We start from the raw sequence: 21,384 nt of genomic DNA on the forward strand, positions 1-21,384 counted from the left end.
TTCCTTTTTTTTATTTTCAGTAACTTTTTTTTTGGAATTTAGATGAAGGTTTACAGAGCAAACAAGTTTCTCATTAAACAATTAATATGCATATTGTTTTGTGCCATTGGTTGCCAATCCATGACATGTCAACACTGTCTCCTTCTCAACTTTGGGTTCTCCATTACCAGCTTTCCTGTCTCCTCCTGCCTTCTTGTCCTTGCCCCTGGGCTGTTGTGCCCATTTAGTCTCGTTTTGTTTTATGGGCCTGTCTAATCTTTGGCTAAAGGGTAAACCTCAGGAGTGACTTCAGTACTGGGTTAAAAGGGTGTCTGGGGCCATACTCTCGAGATTTCTCCAGTCTCTGTCAGAGCAGTAAGTTTGGTCTTTTTTTTTTTTTGTGAGTCAGAATTTTGTTCTGCATTTTCCTCCAGCTCTGTCCGGGACTCTCTATTGTGATCCCTGTCAGGGAAGTCTGTGGTGGTAGCCAGGCACCATCTAGTTGTGGTGGACTCAGTCTTGTGGAGGCTGTGATAGCTGTGGTCCATTAGTCCTTTGGACTAATGTTTCCCTGTGTCTTTGGTTTTCTTCTTTCTCCCTTGCTCCAGACGGGGTGAGACCAATGGAGTACCTTAGATGTCTGCTCGCAAGCTTTTTAGACCCCAGACGCTACTCACCAAGGTAGACTGTGGAACATTTTCTTTATAAACTATGTTATGCCAATTGAGCTAGATGTTCCCAGAGACCATGGTCCCCACAGGCCTTAGCCTAGTAACTCGGTCCCTCAGGGAATTTGAATGTGTCTGTGGAGTCTCCATGACCTTGCCTTGGACAAGTTGTGCTGGCTTCCCCAGTATTGTGTACTGTCTTACCTTTCACCAATGTTACCACATATCTATTGTCTATTTAGTGTTCCCCCCCACCCCTACCCTCCCTTGTAACTGTCAAAGATTGTTTCTTTCTGTGTGTAAATCTTTTCATGAGTTTTTATAGTAGTGGTCTCATACAGTATTTGTCCTTTTGTGATAGACTTATTTTTTTTTATTTCACTCAGCATAATGCCCTCCAGATTCATCAACGTTGCGAGATACTTCGCAGATTCATCGTTGTTTTTTTTTATTGCTTAGTATTCCATTGTGTGTATGTACCATAGTTTGTTTATCCATTCATCTGTTGATGGGCACTGTCATGGATTGAATTGTGCCCCCATCTGTCAACTTGGCTAGGTCATGATTCCCTTGTATGATTGTCTACCATTTTATCTTCTCATGTGATTTCCCTATATGTTGTAAATCCTATGGCTACGATGTAATAAGATGGATTAGCAGTAGTTACATTGATGAGGTTTACAAGGTTAGGTAATGTCTTAAGCCTATCTCTGTTGAGATATAAAAGAGAGAAGCAAGCAGGGAGACATAGGACTCCATACCACCAAGATAGCAGCACTGGGAGCAGAGCGCGTCCTTTGGACCTGACGTTTCTGCGCTGAGATGCTCCCAGACCAAGGGAATACTGATGACAAGGACCTTCCTTCATGGCTGATGGAGAGAGAAGGCCTTCCCCTGGAGCTGACGCCCAGAATTTGGACTTGTAGCCTATTTGACTGTGAGAGAATAAACTTCTCTTTGTTAAAGCCATCCACTTGTGGTATTTCTGTTATAGCAGCACTAGATGACTAAGACAGGCACCTAGGTTGTTTACATCTTCTTACTATTGTGAACAATGCTGCAATGAACATGAGTGTGCATATGTCTATTCATGTGATGGATGTTATTTCTCTAGGATGTGTTTCTAGGAGTGGGATTGCTGGATAATATGGTATTTCTATTTCTAGCTTTTTAAGGAAGTGCCATATCGTTCTCCAAAATGGTTGTATCATTTTGCATTCCCATTAGCAGTGCATGAGTTCCAATCTCCCTGCAGCCTCTCCAACATTTGTTATTTTCTGTTTTTTTGATTTGTGCCAGTAATGTCGGGGTGAGAAGGTATCTAATTTTGGTTTTGATTTGCATTTCTCTAATGGCTAGTGATCATTTCCTCATACATCTGTTAGCCATTTGAATGTCTTCTTTGGTGAAGCATCTGTTCATATCCTTAGCCCAGTTTTTAAATTGGATCATTTGTCTTTTTGTTGTAGAGGTGTTGGATTTTCCTAGAGACTAGGCCTTTGTTGGATTTGTCACAGCCAAAAAATTTTTTCCCAGCCTGTATGTTGCCTTTTTACTCTTTTGGCGAAGTCTAAGTGTTTAATTTTTTAGAAAGTCCCAGTTATCTAGCTTATCTTTGGGTGTTTGTGTATTGTTTGTTATGGCTTGTATCCTGTTAATGCCATGTATTAGGGCCTCTAGCATTGACACTTTTTTTCTTCTATGACCTTTATATTTTTTGGTTTTATATGTAGGTCTTTGATCCATTTTGAATTAGTTTTTCTGTATGGTATGAGGTATGGGTCCTGTTTATTTTTTTTGCAGATGGACATCCAGTTTTGCCAGCACCATTTGTTAAAAAGACTGTCTTTTCCTGATTTGAGGTGACTGTAGATGAATGGATTTACATTTGGGTTCTCAATTCTGTTCCATTGGTCAATGTCTCTGTCATTGTACCAATACCAGGCTATTTTGACTACTGTAGCTATATAGTAGTTTCTGAGGTCAGGTACTTTACTTCAATAGTGCTTTACTTATTCAAGGCCTCTTTCCTCTCCATATAAAGTTAATGATAATTTTTCCATCTCGTTAAAGAAGGTTGTTGGTATTGGGATTGGGATTAAAGTAGCCTTTTATTATTTGGTAACGCCTTGACTGCCTCTCCCACTTGAAAGTTCTATACCTACACTGTTTATTTCCTCTTTTATTGTTCTGATGTTGTCATTTACAGATTGATGTTTCTGTTGTAAATTTTTCAGTTTTGTTTTATCTTTGAGAGCTCATTATCTAGGTTGGTACCTGGCTGATGCTGTGTCATTTGCTAGGTTCAGGTTGTTGTCTGATTTTGTTGGTTCTTTTTTTTACTACCCGAAGGGCTCCCTGAATATTTCTTGTAAGTTTTGTTTTGTTTTTACGTATTCTTTTAATTTCTGTTTGTCTGAAAATGTCCTTGTTTTGCCATCATATTTGATTGAGAGCTTTTCAGGATATGTTATTCTAGTTGGTAGTTTTTTTCTTTCAAGATTTTATATGTCGCCCCGTCGCCTTCATGCCTGCATGGTTTCTGCCAGATAATCAGAGCTGAGTCTTATTGTATTCTCTCTGTATGTGACTTTTCATTTTTCTTCAGCTGCTCTCAGGATTCTTTGTCCTTGGTTTTAGCATGTGTGGTTATCATATGTCTTGGTGTTTTTCTTTTGGGATCTATCCTATATGGCATTTTTTGAGCTTCTTGGATACTCAGCTTTTCGTCTTCCATGATATTAGTGAAGTTTTCTATCAGCAAATCTTCATTGATTCTGTCTGTGTTTTCCATTTTCTCCCCCTGTTCTGGAACTCCGATCATACGAGATTTTTGCTTTTGATTGTATCCCGCGTTGTTCTCAGGGTTTCTTCATTCTCTTCTCTGATTTTTCCTCAAACAAATTGGTATCCAAGGATATGTTTTCAATTTCACTCATTCTGTCTTCCATTATTTCACATTTGCTCCTGAAGCCTTCTATTGCACTGTCCATTTCTGAAACTTGTTTATTTTTTGGATTTCCAATTGTGTTTTTTTCATGAATTCTAGTTGTAAATTTTTCCTGTGTTATTTTCCTAATTTCTCAGATCATTTTGTCTGTCTTTTCCATGATTTTGTCTATTTTTTCCTTATCTTTGTCTGCATTTTCCCTTTTCTGTTGGAGAACCCTGAATATCACAGTTCTGAATTCCCTATCAGGTAGTTCCAGTGTCTTTTCTTCTAGCAGAAGGTCACCTGTTATTTTGTTTTGCTCACTTTCTGGAGCCACCCTCTCCTGTTTTTTTGTTTTGATATTGTGTACTATCTCCAGGACATTTGGGAATTATTTTCTTTGCTTATTGATTGTAGATTTGATTGTTTCACCTTCCTTTTTTTGTTTTATTTATGTCTGGGCAAGTGGGCTTGGTATGTTTTGTTGTGTGCTCGGATGTGGGCATGATTCTTCTCACCACTTTGTTCAAGCACATAGGGCCAGTCACTCAGCTGTGGTGCAGCAAGGCAGGCCCAACTGAGGTAGAGAGGTGGGGATTGGTAGGTTACGGTATGGGGGCTGGGGGACAGTGCAGGGCAGGGCCCACGGGACCATGCCAGTACCGCTGGGGGGTGTTTCACTTGAAACATGGGGCAGATAAACATGAGGGAAAGGACAGAATGTGATGTTCAGAGCTACGTGGGTGGGTGAAAGAAGAGACACAAGAGAAACAAAGGCAAAAAATGAAGTAAAAACTAATAAAAAGAAAAAGGTAAATAAGATAGTAGTGCAGTAGGTTTCGGCGGGTGGGCGTGGGGCCAGACCTGTGCTGGTGGCTGTCTAGCTGAGTGGCATGGCTCAGACTGTCGAGAAGCAGTGCAGGTGGCACATGAGGCTAGGTAGGTGGGGAAAGGAAAGAGAGATAATAGGGAGAAGAAACCAATAATCAAACAAAGAAATAAAAAAAGCCCCCTAAAATGTGGTGGTGAGTGCGCTAGCCATTGGGAGTGGGCTGGAATTGAGGTGGTGGCAAGCTGATGTCTCTCTTGCCAGTTGACATGCACGGCCTGTCAGGGAGGGGTGGAGGCAGTGAAGGGCCTAGGTGGGAAGGAGAAGGAAAAGGAAATGGGGAGGATAAAGAAAAACATAAAATATGGCATTGAGGGAGCTGGCCTGTGGGGGTGGCACAGATCCGGGGAGGCCTTTTGCCAGGGGCTCTCCAGCTGAGCGGTACAGCACAGCCCACCAAGAAGTTGGGGGCGGTGCATGGTGCTGGGTGGATGGAAGAGAGGAAAGGAAGGAAGGGAGAGAGAGAGGAGAGCCAATAACAACGACAATAGAAAAAAAGACCAAAAAAAAAACAATGAATAAATAAATAAAATGACACTAAGGGAGCCAGTCAGACCCGGGGAGGCCACCTACAGTGACTCTCCAACTGAGCTGTGTAGCATGGCCTCTCCAGAACGGTAGGGGGTGATAAACAAGGCTGGGTGGGTGAAAGAAAGAAAAGGAAGGAAAGGAGATAGAAAAAACAGAAGGAAAAAAAGAGCAAAGCAAACGAACCAAAAAATCACAGCCTATCAAGAAAGGTAGGGGATGGCAGAGGGGGCTAGCTGGGTAGAAGAAAGAAAAGGAAGGAAGGGAGAAAGAGAAAAGCAACAAAAAAGCCCCCACCAATAAAACAAAGAAACAACTCCCCCCCACAAAAAAAAAAACCAAAAGCAAACAAACCAAACAATCACAGCTTGTCAAGAAGGGGAGGGGATGGCACACGGGGCTAGCTGGGAGGGAGAAAGAAAAGGAAGGAAGAGAGAGAGAGAAAAGCAGCAAAAAGGTAAGCAAACAACCATACACACAAAAAAAGAACAAAGCGAACAAACCAAAAAACCACAGCCTGTCAATAAGAGGAGTGGATGGCACACTGGGCTAGCTGTGTGAGAGAACAGGAAGGAAGGAAGAGAGAGAAAAGCAACTAAAAAAGCCAAACAAACAACAAGAACAAAATAAAACCACCAAAAAAAGAAAAGTAACCAAACCAATCACAGCCTGTCAACAAGGGGAGGGGATTGCACACGGACCTAAAGAAGCAACAACAACAAAAAGCCAAAAATAAAATAGAGACTCCAAAACAAGCAAACAAACAAAAAAAAATGGGGCTGAAGAGGCCGGCTAATGGGGGTGGGGTGGATCCCGGCAAAGGTGAATTACTGTCACTCTGGCCAAGCAACCATGGCCTGTTGACAAGCAGTGGAGGCTTCTTAGGGGTAAGAAGGATGCAGGGTGGGAAAGCGTGTATCCCTGGTTACTGGGTGCTTTGTCTCTTGTTGGGAGCTCGGTGAAGTTTCGTTCCTGCCCTGCCTGTCTGAGTTCTTTGGTGGCTGAAGCCCAAGATGGTGAACTGGGCCACGTTAGCTCCGTAGCTTTCCTCGTTCTCTGTTCTCTGTCAGTGTCTTATTCCATTTGGTGCTTGACTGAGTTCTTTATTCCTTTATTTGGTACTTAAGGTTCCAAGATTGACGTTTGTGTATCTGTTTTACTTAGTTTTTCGGGACTTTGCTGCAGAGGGACAGCATGGTGCTTCCATCTATAGTGCCCTGTTGGCTCTGCCCTAATATTTTCAATCCTATCTAATATTTGAGTTGTTGTTGATTTGATCCCATATAGATAGACCTTGAACGAGCACAATGCTCAAGGCAGACATTTTTATTAGTTAAGCTAACTATAGGGTCGCTATGAGTCGGAGTCAACTTGACGGCACTGGGTTTAAGCTAACTATTGTTCAGTTTTAAGATTTCAGGGGATATTTTTGGTTTAAGCTTTAAAGATTAGCTTAGGGCAGTAGTTTCAGGGATTCATCCAGCTTCCATGGCTCCAGAAAGTCTGGAGTCCATAAGAATTTGAAATTCTGTTTTGTATTTTCCTCTTTTGATCAAAGAGTCTTCTGTAGAATCTTTGATCAAAATGTTCAGTAAGGGTAGCCAGGCACCATCCAGTCCCTCTGGCCTCATGACAAAGGAGGCAGTTGTTCCTGGAGGTAGAGCAGAAGCACTAAACACGTTATTAGGACAGTTAACTGGGATGTTCCATGAAACCGTGACCCTAAACCTCCAAATCAGGGAACCAAATCACATGAGGTTTTTGCTTGTACATAAGCAGCCTCAGCAGATACTCGTTTTTGTTGTTGTAAGTGTATCTATCGCACAAGTTTTGCCAATTCAGCTTTTACAGGTACACAACTTATTGGCAGCAATTGCAATAATTGACTGTGCAACCCTACCCTTAATGTGATGTTTTCATCAACATTAACCCCCCCTTCCCCACTCCCTCCTGCCCCTGGTAACTACTAATAAACTTTGGTCTCTATACATTTGCCTTTTCTTGTCTTTTTATATAAGTGAGGTCATACAATATATGTCCTTTTGTGATTGACTTATTTCAGTCAGCACAATGTCTTTAAGCTCCATGCGTATTGTAGCATGTATCAAGACTTCTTTTCTGCTGGCTGAGTAGTATTCCATTATACATATGTACCACATATTGTTTATCCATTCATCTGTTGATGGACATTTAGGTGGTTTCCACCTTTTGGCTATTATGAATACTACTGCAGTGAACATTGGTGTACAAGTATCTGTTTGAGTCTCTGCTTTCTAGTCTTTTGGCCATATACCTAGGAGTGGAATTGCTGGGTCTTTTATGGTAGTTCTATTTTTAGTTTTTTGAGGGACCTCCACTCTGTTTTCCACAACTGCTGTACCATTTTGCATTCCCACCAGCAATGGATAAGGGTTCCGGCTTCCCCACATCCTTGGCAACATTTTTTTTTCAACCATAGCCATGCTAGTGGGTGTGAAATGGTATCTCATTGTGGTTTTGATTTGTATCTTTCTGATGGCTAATGATGTTGTCTTAGTTATCTAATGCTGCTATAACAGAAATATCACAAGTGGATGGCTTTAACAAAGAGAAATTTATTTTCTCAGTCTGCTAGGCTAGAAGTCCAAATTCAGGGTGTCAGCTCCAAGGGAAGGCTTTCTCAGCTCTGGAAGAAAGTTCTTCTCATCAATCTTCCCCTAGGAGCTTTTCCACGCAGGAACCCCGAGTCCGAAGGACACACTCTGCTCCCAGTACTGCTTTCTTGGTTGTATGAGGTCCCCTGTCTTCTCCGTAAGATAAAAGGTGGTGCAGGCCACACCCCAGGGGAACTCCCTTTACATTGGATCAGGGATGTGACCTTAGTAAGGGTGTTACAATCCCACCCTAAACCTCTTTAACATAATCTAATCTTCCCTCATTAATGACAGGCAGAGATTATAAGACAGAGTAGAACTGCCCCGTAGGGTTTCCAAGGAGCGCCTGGTAGATTTGAACTGCTGCCCTTTGGTTAGCGCCCATAGCTCTTAACCACTACACCACCAGGGTTTCCATAGGAAAATAACAGTCCCAAAATGGAGGACAACCACACAATACTGGGAATCATGGCCTAACCAAGTTGACACATATTTTTAGGGGGCACAGTTCAATCCATGACAGACATTGAACAACTTTTCATGTGTTTGGTGGCCGTTCGAATGTCCTCTTTGGTGAAATGTCTATTCAAGTCCTTCACTCATTTTTTGTTTGGGTTATTTTTCTTTTTGTTGTTAATTTGTTAAAGGTTTATATATATTTTGGTTTTTAGATTCTTATATATGATTTCTGAAGATATTCTCCTAACTCATAGCCTGTCTTTTCCCTTTTTTGGTAAAGTCTTTTGATGAACAAATGCTTTTAATTTTTATGAGGTCTTTTGCTTTTGTTGTTATTCTAGACAATCCCTTGTTAAAAGCTAGGCCCAACAGCATTGCCTCTGCATTTTCTTTTAAGGATTTTATGGTTTTAGTTTGCACATTTAATTCCTTAATCTGTTTTGAATTCGTTTTTGTGTATGCTGTGAGGTAGAATTCTCTGTTTTTGTTTATCTGGAAATGTCTCAATTTCTCCTTCATTTTCGAAGGAGAGTTTAGCTGGATTTTTCACTGAGTTTAGCCAAATTACTGATTGACAGTCTTTTCCTTTCAGCACTTTTAAAGCTGCCAGTCTATTGCTTTTTGTCCACTATGGTTTCTAAAGAAGAGTATTTTGTTAATCTTATGGAATTTCTCATGAAAATAGTTTTTCTCTTGTTGCTTTTGAGATTCTCTTTGTGTTTGATGATGTTCATCATTTTTTACTATTTTTTTATGTATAGATCTATTTGAGGTTAATCTACTTGGAATTTTTTAAGGTTCTTGAATGTATAGGTTAATATTTTTCATCAGATTTTTAGTTTTTGTACTTTTCAAATATTTTTCTGGCTCTTTTTTTTTTTTGTTCTGGAACTCTCATGTGTGTGTCATCTCATACGTCTCTGAGGATCTGTTAATTTTTTTTCATTCTTTTTTTTTTCCTACTCCTGAAACTGGATAATCTTTATTGACCTATATTCAAGTTTGTTGATTTCTTTCTTGTGCCAGCTCAGATCTCTTCAGCTGAGGCCTTCTAGTAAATTTTTCATTCCAAGTATTGTACTTTTAACTCCATTTCTATTTGTTTGTTTTTAAATAATTTCTGTCTTTTTATTGATGTTCTCTATTTGGTGGAACATCATTGTCATACTTTTATTAATTTTTTTAAAACATGATTTGCTGTAGTTCTTTGGACATAATTATAATAGGGTATTTAAAGTCTTTGACTATTAAGGCCAAAATCTAGACACCCTCATTATAATTTTCTGTTGTCTGCATTTTTTCTTACATATGTAGCATACTTTCCTGTTCCTTTGCATGCTCATCATTTTTTGTTGAAAGCTGGGCATTTTAGATACTATGTTGTAACAACTGTGGTATCAGATTTGTCCATCCCCAAGGTTCATTGTTTTTGCTAGTTTGTTGTTACTTTTCATATTGTTGCTTATTTGTTTAGTGGATTTCCTGGACTAATTTGAAATTTCTGTATTCATTGCAGTGTGTGGTCACTGAATTCTGTGTTAGCTTTTACCCTTCAGGTTCTTGCTTTTATTTTCAAGCTTCACTTCCTAGGTAGGGTAACATTTGCATCAGTAAATTTAGTGGTCAACCAATCAATGATTGGTGAGATTTCCTTAAATGAAATTTGCCAATAGGATCTGTGTGAAAAGGCCTTTCTCCACACTTTAGGTAGTTTCCAAGACAGCCTGCTTTCACTTCCTCCTTGTGCAGGGCATCAAGGTCAGCCAGAAGTGACTGATACCTTCTCCTTTTCCAGGTTTTTCCTGAGCATTTGCACAGCCTTGCAAATGCAAACAGCCTTTTAGAACCCCAGGAATATGTCACTGCTTTTCAAAGTTCCCAATGGTTATATAATTCTCCAGGATTACCTTTTAAATTTCTGGCTAGGCTCTTGTTTACCCCAACTGAAGCCACAACCTTAGGCAGCTGAGATGTTGCCAGCAGTTTGCTATTATTTCAGTAATGCCTCCTGCCTCAACTGAGCTCTTAGTTGAATCAGATAGCTACCACACTGTAAAAATGGCATGGTGGAGGCATCTGACTGACCTCTTCTAACTTCATAAGGGGGATCCGCCAAAAACCAAACCCCCTGCCGTTGAGTCGATTCCGACTCATAGCGACCCTATAGGACAGAGTAGAACTGTTCCATAGAGTTTCCAAGGAGTGCCTGGTGGATTTGAACTGCCAAACTTTGGGTTAGCAGCCGTAGCACCTAACCACTACACCACCAGGGTTTCCTCACAAGGGGGAAGGAGAACCAAAATCAAAAGTCCAAGGCTGATTCCTGTGAGGCAGAGAGGTCAGACATGCCTTCTCTCTTTGCCATCTTTTCCAATTCTGACACCAACTGTCCCTCCCACAGCGCTTTCTACTTCTTTGCTGAGTTCAATAATTCATTACACTGGCCACACAGAACTCACAGACCATACTTATGATTATGGGGGTTATTAGGGAAGTAACAGGTTACAGTTCAGGAACACTCAGGATACAGTTCTTCCATCAGGACAGCCTCTTCTGAGCCATGCCTGCAGGCACACCTCTCTCTGACCCTTGGCCTCTGCCCTGCTTGAGCAAGTGTTGCACAGCTCTTTTAGATCTGCTGATAAGTGCTCTGAGGCACCCCCCTCTGCCAGTAAGCCTCAGCCTGAAGGTGCTTAGCTCTAGCTCTGTGGGTCAGCAAACCTGGCTCCATTAAGTGCCCAGAGGCACCTTACTCCACCAGTAAGCCTCCTGCCCAAAGGCACTCAGCTTTCTCACTCCGTGGGCTGCGAAGCCCATGGTGCTGTTTCCTGCCTTGTTGCCATTGCTCTGCTGCTGCCTCTTGCCATCTTCAGTATTACAACACCCCACACCCCTCTTAGTCTCCTGGTTCAAGCGCTTCTTAGGGCAGGGATCCCATGTCCAAAGGACCTGCTTCACTCCTGGCTCTTCTTTCTTGTGGTGAGATCCTTTCTCCTGCCTCTGGGATGGCTCATTTTAAGCATAGTGAGATGGCAGAACCAACCAATCCCTTTGTTAGGGTTCCATATACCTTATTTGCATAGTCCCATTCAATCATGGTGTGTGAGTCACAAGGACTATGGCTAGAAGGGCCATATTAAGCAATTCATTGCACTGCATACACTCTGAGTATAGATATTTTCCAGAAAGCTGCAAGTTCAGACAATATATTGACTGTATTCTGGGGATGGTGCTTTTAACAGAGCTCCAAAAGCTGTCAGATCTCTCTATTTTCTACAATGCTACCAGCTTGTGCTACCATATCAGTGAGTTGGAGATGGAAAGAGGATGGGACTAACCCTAAGTTAAAACATCACAGACCTTTTGTCTTACTGAGATTCAGTAGTTTCTCTTGGATGGTTGGTTTCCAGTTCATTCTGCACCACCTTTTATCTTTTAAGAGATAAAAAGGAAAGGGTATCAAGCAGAGAGGGGGGACCTCATACCACCACAAAAGCAGTGCCAGGAGCAGAGTGTGTCCTTTGGACCCAGGGTCTCTGTGCGGAGAAGCTCCTTGACCAGGGGAAGATTGAGGACAAGGACCTTCCTCCAGAGCCAACAGAGAGAGAAAGCGTTCCCCTGGAGCTGACACCCTGAATTTGGACTTTTAGCCTACTTTACTGTGAAGAAATAAATTTCTCTTTGTTAAAGCCACCCACTTGTGGTATTTCAGTTATAGCATCACTAGATAACTAAGACACCCAGGCTGTTAGCCTTTTCCTTATGACATGTCTCTTCTATTTCAAGAAATTTGAAATTCACAGTCACATTTTCAACAATCATAAAGCAGAACCATGTTTATCTTGAGCCTCCTGTGTAAGGCAGACTGGGTTTGACTTATCGTTACTAAGTTTATCATCATTGTTTCTATATGTATAAAATGGAAATAATAATAGTTATAGTAACACCAGGATTGCTGTGCAAATTAAATGAGTTACCTACTTTTGCATCTTACATGGTTCCTTGTAGTAATACTAATTGCTAATATGTAATTGTAGTGCAATGGGTTTATAATTCTGTCAAAATGGTTGGCTGGGCCACAGTCTTGAAAGGGATTGGTCAGTGTACTATGCAAATAGGGTACATAAAACCACCCAATAGGATTTAATGACCTTGTGAGAATTGGATGGGACTATGCAAATTGAGTGACTTTGGTCTACCAAGGGAATTGGTCAGTTTGTGGTCCTGGTGAGAGGAACGTGCCTTGAAGCTGGCAAAGAATAGGCCTATATAAGGGCCAATCACACAGAGGTTGAGGGGGGAGCGCCACTACTATCAAGAATAGCCTGGAGTGGATCATATCCTTTGGGTCCCTGCACTGAGAACCTCCTAGACACAGAAGAGAAAGAGCTGTAACCCTGGAGATGGTGAGAAACTTCAGCAGCCACAGCAGAGCCCAGTAGTAGAGAAATGGTGGCAGCAGTATGAGCAGTGGGAACACGATGACCAGCATGAGGTGGCTGCAGTGGGCTTGCTGACCCACGGAACAAGAGAGAGCTGAGTGCCTTCAGGCAGGAGCCTTGCTAGCAGAGTGGGGTGTTTTGGACACTTGTGGGCAGAGCTAAAGAGCTATAACACTTGCCTGATCAGGGCAGAGGCTGAGAGAAGGTCTGACAGTGGGCGTGGCCGAGAGAAAGCCTGCCAGTGGGCATGGCCAAGGGAAGGCCTTCTTGTGGGAACAGCCAACAGAAGGACCGGTTGCCTGCAGGCACAGCTGAGAAGAAGCTGAGTGCTGTCTTGGTTGAAAGCTGTTCTGATTGAAGAACTGTGTCCTGTCTCCTGAATTGTGTCCTATTACTTCCAAGTTGGTCCTGAGCCCAAGTTGTAGCCTGTTACTTCCCTAATAAACCACATAATCATAAATATGGTCTGTGAGTTCTGTGTGGCCATTACAATGATTTTTTAAAATTTATTTATTGTTCTTTAGGTGAAAGTTTACAAATCAAGTCAGTCTCTCATACAAAAAGCCATACACACCCGGCCATGCACTCCCAGCTGCTCTCCCCTTAATGAGACAGCACATTCCTCCTCTCCACCCTGTATTCCCTGCGTCTATTCAACCAGCTCCTGTCCTCCTCTTTCTGATCTCGCCACCAGACAGGAGTCGCCCACATAGTCTCAGGTGTCTACTTGAGCCACGAAGTTCACTCCTCACCAGCATCATTGTCTATCTTATTATAGTCCAGGCCAATCCCTGTCTGAAGAGTTGGCTTCAGGAATGGTTCCAATCTTGGGCTATCAAAGGGTCTGTGGACCATGACCAGGGTCTCTCCAGTCTCAGACCATTAAGCCTGGTCTTTTTACGGGAATTTAAGATCTGCATCCCACTGTTCTCCTGCTCCATCAGGGATTCTCTGTTGTGTTCTCTGTCAGGGCAATCATAGGTGGTAGCCAGGCACCATCTAGTTTTTCTGGTCTCAGGCTGATGTAGTCTCTGGTTTATGTGGCCCTTTCTGTCTCTTGGGCTAATATTTTCCTTGTGTCTTTGGTGTTCTTCATTCTTCTTTGCTCCAGGTGGGTAGAGATCAATTTATGCATCTTAGATGGCTGCTTCCTCACTACAACGAATTATTGAACCCAGTAGAGAAGTGCCGTGGTGAGGGGAGGAGATGGCTGGTGTCAGAAGTGGTGAAAAAGGTGGAGAATGGTGGTATGTCTGACCTCTACCTCATAGGAACCAGCTTTGTGCTGATTTTGATTAACATCCCTCCTCCTGAATGTAGACAGGCCCCGACACTAGAAAACAGTATTTATTTGTGCTAGTTCAGGGCTTAAGGCCTTGCAAACGTTATCTCATTTAATTTTCACAAACTGTTTTGATAGATAGTTTAGGTCCATTTTGGGAACTAAAACTGCAGAAATGTCTTCATATTCTCACAGCTAAAAGGTGATGGAGCTAGAATTCAAACCTTTATTAATTTTAGTCCAAATCTCAAGGTCACGCTTATATTCTATTTTTTTTCTTTTTTTATCGTGGTGAAAATATACACAACAAAGCACATACCAGTTCATTAATTTCTGCATATATATAATTCAGTGACATTGATTACATTCTTCAAGTTGTGCAACCATTCTTGGTATCCTTTACCAAATTATCCCACCGCCACTAACATAAACTCAATGCCCCCTAAGCAAACTCACCCTTTTCTCCTACCTCCCATCCTTGGTAATCCCTAACATTTTTGGTTTCTATATATTTGCTTGGGGAGCCCTGGTGGTGCAGTGGTTAAGCACTCCGCTGCTAACTGAAAGATCATTGGTACGAACCCACCAGCTACTCCAAAGGAGAAAGATATGGCAGCCTGCTTCCATAAAGATTACAACCTAGAAAACCTTATGGGGCAATTCTACTCTGTCCTACAGAGTCACTATGAGTCAGAATCAACTTCATGATAGTGGTTTTAATGGGTATGTATTTGCTTGTTTCATATAAGTGAGACCATATAGTATTTGTCATTTTGTGACTAACTTATTTTGCTCAGCATGTTTTCAAGGTTCATGTTGTGGTATGCATCAGTAGTACATTCCTTTTTATGGCCGAGTAGTATTCCATTGTGTGTATATACCACATTTTGTTTACCCATTCATCTATTGATGAGCATTTTGGTTGTTACCACATTTTGGCTGTTGTGAAAATTGTTGTGTTCCTGCTTTCAGTTCTGAGCATATACCTAGGATTGGGATTACTGGGTCATAGGGTAGTTCTAGGGGCCCTGGTGGTGCAGTAGTTAAAGAGCTCGACTGCAAACCAAATGGTCGGTAGTTCAAATCCAGCTGCTCCTTGGAAACCTTATGGGGCAGTTCTACTCTTCCTATAGGGTTGCTATGAGTTGGAATTGACTTGACAGCAATGGGTTTTTTGCTTTATGATAGTTCTGTATTCAACTTTTTGAGGAAACTTGTCTTAGTCATCTAGTGCTGCCATAACAGAAATAGTCCAAGTAGATGGCTTTAACAAAAGAGAAATTTATTTTCTCACAGTCTAGTAGGTTACAAGTACAAATTCAGGGTGTCGGCTCCAGGGAAAGGCTTTCTCTCTCTGTTAGCTCTGGAGGAAGGTCCTTGTCCTCAATATTTCCCTGGTTGAGGAGCTTCTCAGGCACAGGGACCCCATGTCCAAAGGATGAGCTCTGCTCCTGGTACTGCTTTCTTGGTGGTATGAGGTCCCCTGACTCTCTGCTTGCTTCTCTTTCCTTTTATCTCTTGAGAGATAGAACGTGGTGCAGGCCACACCCCAGGGCAACTCCCTTTACCTTGGATTAGGGAGGTGACCTGAGTAAGGGTGGTGTTACAATCCCACCCTAATCCTCTCAACATAAAATTACAATCACAAAATGAAGGACAACCACACAATACTGGGAATCATGGCCCAGCCCAGTTGATACACAAATTTTTGGGGGGACATAATTCAATCCATGACAAAACCATTTTCAGTAGTGGCTGTACCATTTTATATTCCCACCAGGAATGGATGGATGAGGGTTCCAGTTTTCCCATAACTTTGCCAACACCTGTTTTCTGTTTTTTAATCATTGCTGTTGTAGTAGTAGAGATGAGGTGATAGTTGTGGTTTTAATTTGCATCTCACTAATGGCTACTCTGGAAACCCTGGTGGCATAGTGGTTAAGAGCTATGGCTGCTAACCAAAACGGGCTGCTAAACAAAATGGTCGGCGATTCAAATCTACCAAGCGCTCCTTGGAAATCCTATGGGGCAGTTCTACTCTGTCCTGTAGGGTCACCACGAGTTGGAATTGACTTGACAGCAATAGTTTTTTTTTTTTAATTTTATTGTGCTTTAAGTGAAAGTTTACGAATCACGTCAGTCTCTCACACAAAAACCCATATACACCTTGCTACACGCTCCCAATTACTCTCCTCCTTAGTGAGACAGTCTGCTCTCTCCCTCCACTCTCTCTTTCGTGTCAGTTTCACCAGCTTCTAACCCCCTCCACCCTCTCATCTCCCCTCTAGGCAGGAGATGCCAACATAGTCTCAAGTGTCCACCTGATCCAAGAAGCTCACTCCTCACCAGCATCCCTCTCCCACCCATTGTCCAGTCCAGTCCATGTCTGAAGAGTTGGCTTCGGGAATGGTTCTTGTCCTGGGGCAACAGAAGGTCTGGGGGCCATGACCACCGGGGTCCTTCCAGTCTCAGTCAGATCATTAAGTCTGGTCTTATGAGAATTTGGGGTCTGCATCCCACTGCTCTCCTGCTCCCTCAGGGGTTCTCTGTTGTGTTCCCTGTCAGGGCAGTCATCGGTTGTAGCTGTGCACCATCTAGTTCTTCTGGTCTCAGAATGAGGTAGTCTCTGGTTCATGTGGCCCTTTCTGTCTCTTGAGCTCGTAATCACCTTGTGTCCTTGGTGTTCTTCATTCTCCTTTGATCCAGGTGGGTTGAGACCAATTGATGCATCCTAGATGGCCACTTGCTAGTGTTTAAGACCCCAGACTCCACTCTTCAAAGTGGAACAGCAACAGGTTTTAATGGCTAATCTTGAGCCTCTTTACTTGTGCTTGTTGCCCATCTGAATATCCTCTTTGGTGAAATGTCTGTTCAAGTTCTCTGCCCATCTTTTGACTGGGTTGTTAGTTGTTTTGTTGTTAAGTTGTACATATTCTGTTTTTACTAATAACTAGAAAAAGTTTTTTCTGAACTTTTTCTACTTCATGGTATCCAGTTCAATGAACGGTACTTTGGTGCCCCCAGGAAGTGTTTGTGGGGCAAATGTTGAATGACTCTGACCATGTGGACATTGTCTTTCCAGATTTCTTGGAGTCTCTGTGGAAGCCCTGGAATAGATTCCTTAGTGAAGGCTACAGGATCTTCCTTCTGACCCCAGTACCTCCAACTGAGTTCACAGACTCCCATCAAGCTTTGGGCTCCTGGGAAGAGTGGCATTGTCAGCAAGAGAGATTGAAGCCTGAGGTCCAGCGTGAACATGTCCGCTAACAGACATTCAACCCGGAGATCCCTGGCCCTGTCTGCGGGGGGACATGGTAACTCCTGTGAGGTGAGGAGAAGGAAGAGGAGTCCAGGGGCAGAATTTCATTCAGAGTTTCAGTGCCTGAATGAGAGATAGTGTATCTCATCGTTGTTTTAATTTGTGTTACTTTGTTTACCAGGCACGATAATTTTGCCCCCACATTTTTACTGATCATTTAATTCCCTTTCATGAATTTCCTTCTCATGTCTATTGCTGATTTATTTATCTATTTGTCTTAGCTTATGTATTTTAAAGAGATCTTTTTAATATTAAGGTTAAGAACCCTTTATTATTTTGTATGTTTTTGTGAATATTTTTTACCACTTTGTAACAACTAGTTTTTAGTTTAGCTACTGGTAAAAAGGTGTCAAATAGATCTTCAAGTCTTGTTACAGAAAAAAAAAAAGTCTCTGTGTTGTTCCCCACCCCACTCCAGGTTCCAGCTCCTCTTAATTTTCCCCCTCTCAATGGTCGTGATCTTTTGGAAGTAGATTGCCAAATCTTTCTTCTGAGATGCCACTGGGTGGATTTCAGCACTTTTGTGCCACCTAGGTTCTCCTAATAATTCTTAATCTTTTAAAACAGATTCCTTCTTCTTTTTCAGTTTTGAGCATTATATACTGTCTTTCCACTATAAAATATGGAAATTTAGCTTTTCCATATAACCCTCTCACATACACATTTTCTGTAACCTCATGCTCCTAAGATAGGTATATCATTGTTTTGGGCAAATTCATGGTCAGTATTTATTACTGTGACTATGAATCTGTATTTAAAGTTGATCTGTGTAGTATCCATGCTATGATTACTATCTCTGCATAATTTTTTCCCTGGAATTAATAATTTTCTGGCTTAGTCATTTGTTTATTTTACTGTATATCTACATCTATTTTTTTTAATGTGTCTGTTTCATTTAATAGAGTCAGAACAAAAAATGAGTTGGCCCAAGGGCTTGAGAAAAAGTTGTAAAAACTGTTACAAGGCCTGCTTCAAAAATGAAGTAATAGCATATAATGAAAGGGCTTGAGAAAAAGTTGTAAAAACTGTTACAAGGCCTGCTTCAAAAATGAAGTAATAGCATATAATGAAAACAGCATGGCTTCTAGTCAATACACTCAACTCTATCAATACCATCTGTGTGGTCCTGGATACGTGGATTAGCAAATACCTGCCACAAGGGCCTAAAATGAAAGTTCGGCTGGACACTGTAATGGACCTAGCTCAGTAACTGTTCTAAAGTTTGCCTATTTCTCCTTGTCTTCTTTTTTTTTCTAATTTTTATTTCTTACTGAACTTTATATGAAGGTTTACAGAACAAACTAGTTTCTCATCAAACAGTTGGTACATGCATTGTTCTGTGACATTGGTTAACAATCCCATGACATTGTCAGCACTCTACCTCTCAACTCTGGGTTCCCTATTACCAGCTTTCGTATTCCCTTCTACCTTCCAGTCCCTGCCCCAAGGCTGGTGTACCCCTTTAGTCTTGTTTAGTTCCATGGGCCTGTTCAGTCTTTGGCTAAAGGGTGAACTTCAGGAGTGCCCTCACCACTGAGCTGAAAGGATGTCCAGGGGCCATACTCTCAGAGTTTCTGCAGTCTGTGTCAGGCCAGCAAGTCTTTCTTTTTGAGTTAGAATTTTGTTCTACATTTTTCTCCAGCGCTGTCTGGGACCCTCTATTGTGATCTCTGTCAGAGCAGTCAGCAGTGGTGGCTGGGCACCATCTAGTTGTACTGGACTCAGTCTGGTGAAGTCCATGGTAGATGTGGTCCACTAGTCCTCTGGACCAGTCCTTCCCCTGTAACTTTAGTCCTCTTTATTCTTCCTTGCTCCCAAAGGGGTGAGATGGCCACTCACAGGCTTTTAAGACCCCAGGCGCTACTCACCACAGTAGAATGTAGAACATATTCTTTGTAAGCTCTTTTATGCCGATTGAGCTATATGTTCCCTAAGACCATGGTCCCCACAGCCCCCAGCCCAGCAATTTGGTCCCTCAGGGAGCTTGGATGTGCTATGGAGCTACCATGGCCTTGCCTTGTACAGGTTGTGCTGGCTTCCCCAGTATTGTATACTGCCTTACCCTTCGCCAGTGTTTCCGCTTGTCTATTGTGTGTTTTTCCATCCCCACCCCACTCCTCCCCTCCCTAGTAACCATCAAATATTATTTATTTTTGTATGTAAACCTTTTCATGAGTTTTTACAGTAGTCTCATACAATATTTGTCCTTTTGTGATTGACTTATCTCACTCAGCATAATGTCCTCCAGATTCATCCATGTTATGAGATGCGTCACAGATTCATCGTTGTTCTTTGATGTTGCATAATACTCCATTGTGTGTATGTACCACAGTTTGTTTATCCATTCACCTGTTGATGGGCATCTAGGTTGTTTCCATCTTTTTGATATTGTGAACAATGCTGCAGTGAACATGGGTATACATATATCTATTCATGTGACGACTCTTATTTCTCTAGGATATATTCCGAGGAGTGGGATTGCTGGATCATATGGTATTTCTATTTCGAGCTTTTTGAGGAAGCGGCATATTGTTTTCCAAAAAGTTGGTATCATTTTGCATTTCCACCAGCAGTGCATAAGAGTTCCAATCTCACCACATCCTCTCCAACATTTGTTATTTTCTGTTGTATTGATTCATGCCAGCAATGCCAGGGTGAGATGGTATCTCACTGTGGTTTTGATTTGCATTTCTCTGATGGCCAGAGATCATGAGCATTTCTTCATGTGTCTGTTGGTTGCTTGAATGTCTTCTTTGGTGAAGTGTCTGTTCATTTTCTTTGCTCATTTTTAATTGGATTATTTGTCTTTTTGTTGTAGAGGTGTTGGATTTTCTTGTAGATTTTAGAGATTAGACCTTTGTCTGATTTGTAATAGCCAAAAATTTTTCCCAGTCTGTAGGTTCTCTTTTTACTCTGTTGGTGAAGTCTTTTGACGAGCATCAAGTGTTTAATTTTTAGAAGATCCCAGTTATCTAGCTTATCCTCTGGAGCTTGTGTGTTGTTGGTTGTGATTTGTATCCTGTTAATGCTGTGCATTAGGCTTGTAGTGTTGATCCTATTTTTTCATCTATGAACTTCACAATTTTTGGCTTTATATTTAGGTCTTTGATCCATTTTGAATTAGTTTTTGTATATGGTGTGAGGTATGGGTCCTGTTCCACTTTTTTGCAGATGGACATCCAGTTTTGCCGGCACTATTTGTTAAAAAAACTGTCATTTCCCCATTTGATGGACTTTGGGCCCTTGTTGAAGATCAGGTGACCGTAGGGGGATGGATTTACATCTGGGTTCCCAATTCTGTTCCACTGGTCAATGTATCTGTTGTTGTACCAGTACCAGGCTGTTGTGACTACTGTAGGTGTATAGTAGGTTCTGAGGTCAGGTAGTGTGAGTCTTCCTACTTTCTTCTTCTTCAGTAGTGCTTTACTTATCCAGGGCTTCTTCCTTTCCATATAAAGTTAATGATAAGTTTTTCCATCTCTTTAAAGAATGTTGTTGGTATTTGGATCTGTATTGCATTGTATTTGCAAATTGCTTTGGGTAGAATTGTCATTTTCACAATGTTGAGTCTATCTATCCGTGAGCATGGTATGTTTTTACATTTATGTAGATCTCTTTTGGTTTCTTGCAGTAGTGTTTTGTAGTTTTCTTTGTATAGGTCTTTTATATCCCTGGTTAGATTTATTCCCAAGTATTTTATTTTTTTAGGGGCTTGTCTTAGTCATCTGGTGCTGCCATAACAGAAATATCACAAGTGGATGGCTTTAACAAAGAGAAATTTATTTCCTCACAGTAAAGTAAGCTAAAAGTCCAAATTCAAGGCATCACCTCCAGGGGACGGCTTTCTTTCTCTGTCAGCTCTGGAAGAAGGTCCTTGTCCTCAATCTTCCCACGGTCACGAAGCTTCTCAGGCGCAGGGTCCCTGGGTCTAAAGGACACGCTTTGCTCTTGGTGCAGCTTTCTTGATGGTAGGAGGTCCCCAACTCTCTGGTTGCTTCGCTGTCCTTATATCTCTTGAGAGACAAAAGGTAGCGTGGGCTACACCCCAGGGAAACTCCCTTTACAGTGGATCAGGGAGGTGACCTGAGTAAGGGTGGTGTTACAATCGAACCCCAATCCTCTTAACATAAAATTACAATCACAAAATGGAGAACAATGACAGAATACTGGGAATCATGGCCTAACAAAGTTGACACATATTTTTGGGGGACACAATTTAGTCCATTACGGGGCTATTAAAAATGGTATTGTTT

General features: G+C 41.7%; 1 protein-coding gene across 4 annotated transcripts in view; it reads left to right on the plus strand.

Moving 5' to 3' along the window:
* ZNF81 (zinc finger protein 81) overlaps positions 1–21,384 on the plus strand; it is a 135,592-nt gene that overhangs the window by 16,710 nt on the left and 97,498 nt on the right. For all 4 annotated transcript variants that reach the window (XM_023557902.2, XM_064278228.1, XM_023557903.2 and 1 more), the window contains exon 2: positions 16,895–17,140. In XM_023557902.2, the coding sequence (XP_023413670.1) occupies positions 17,069–17,140 (72 nt within the window). In that variant the 5' untranslated portion in view covers positions 16,895–17,068. The remainder of the gene's footprint in view (positions 1–16,894; positions 17,141–21,384) is intronic.

The sequence above is a fragment of the Loxodonta africana genome, chromosome X (genome assembly GCF_030014295.1).
Source record: "Loxodonta africana isolate mLoxAfr1 chromosome X, mLoxAfr1.hap2, whole genome shotgun sequence".
In the NCBI taxonomy this organism is placed as follows: Eukaryota; Metazoa; Chordata; class Mammalia; order Proboscidea; family Elephantidae; genus Loxodonta; species Loxodonta africana.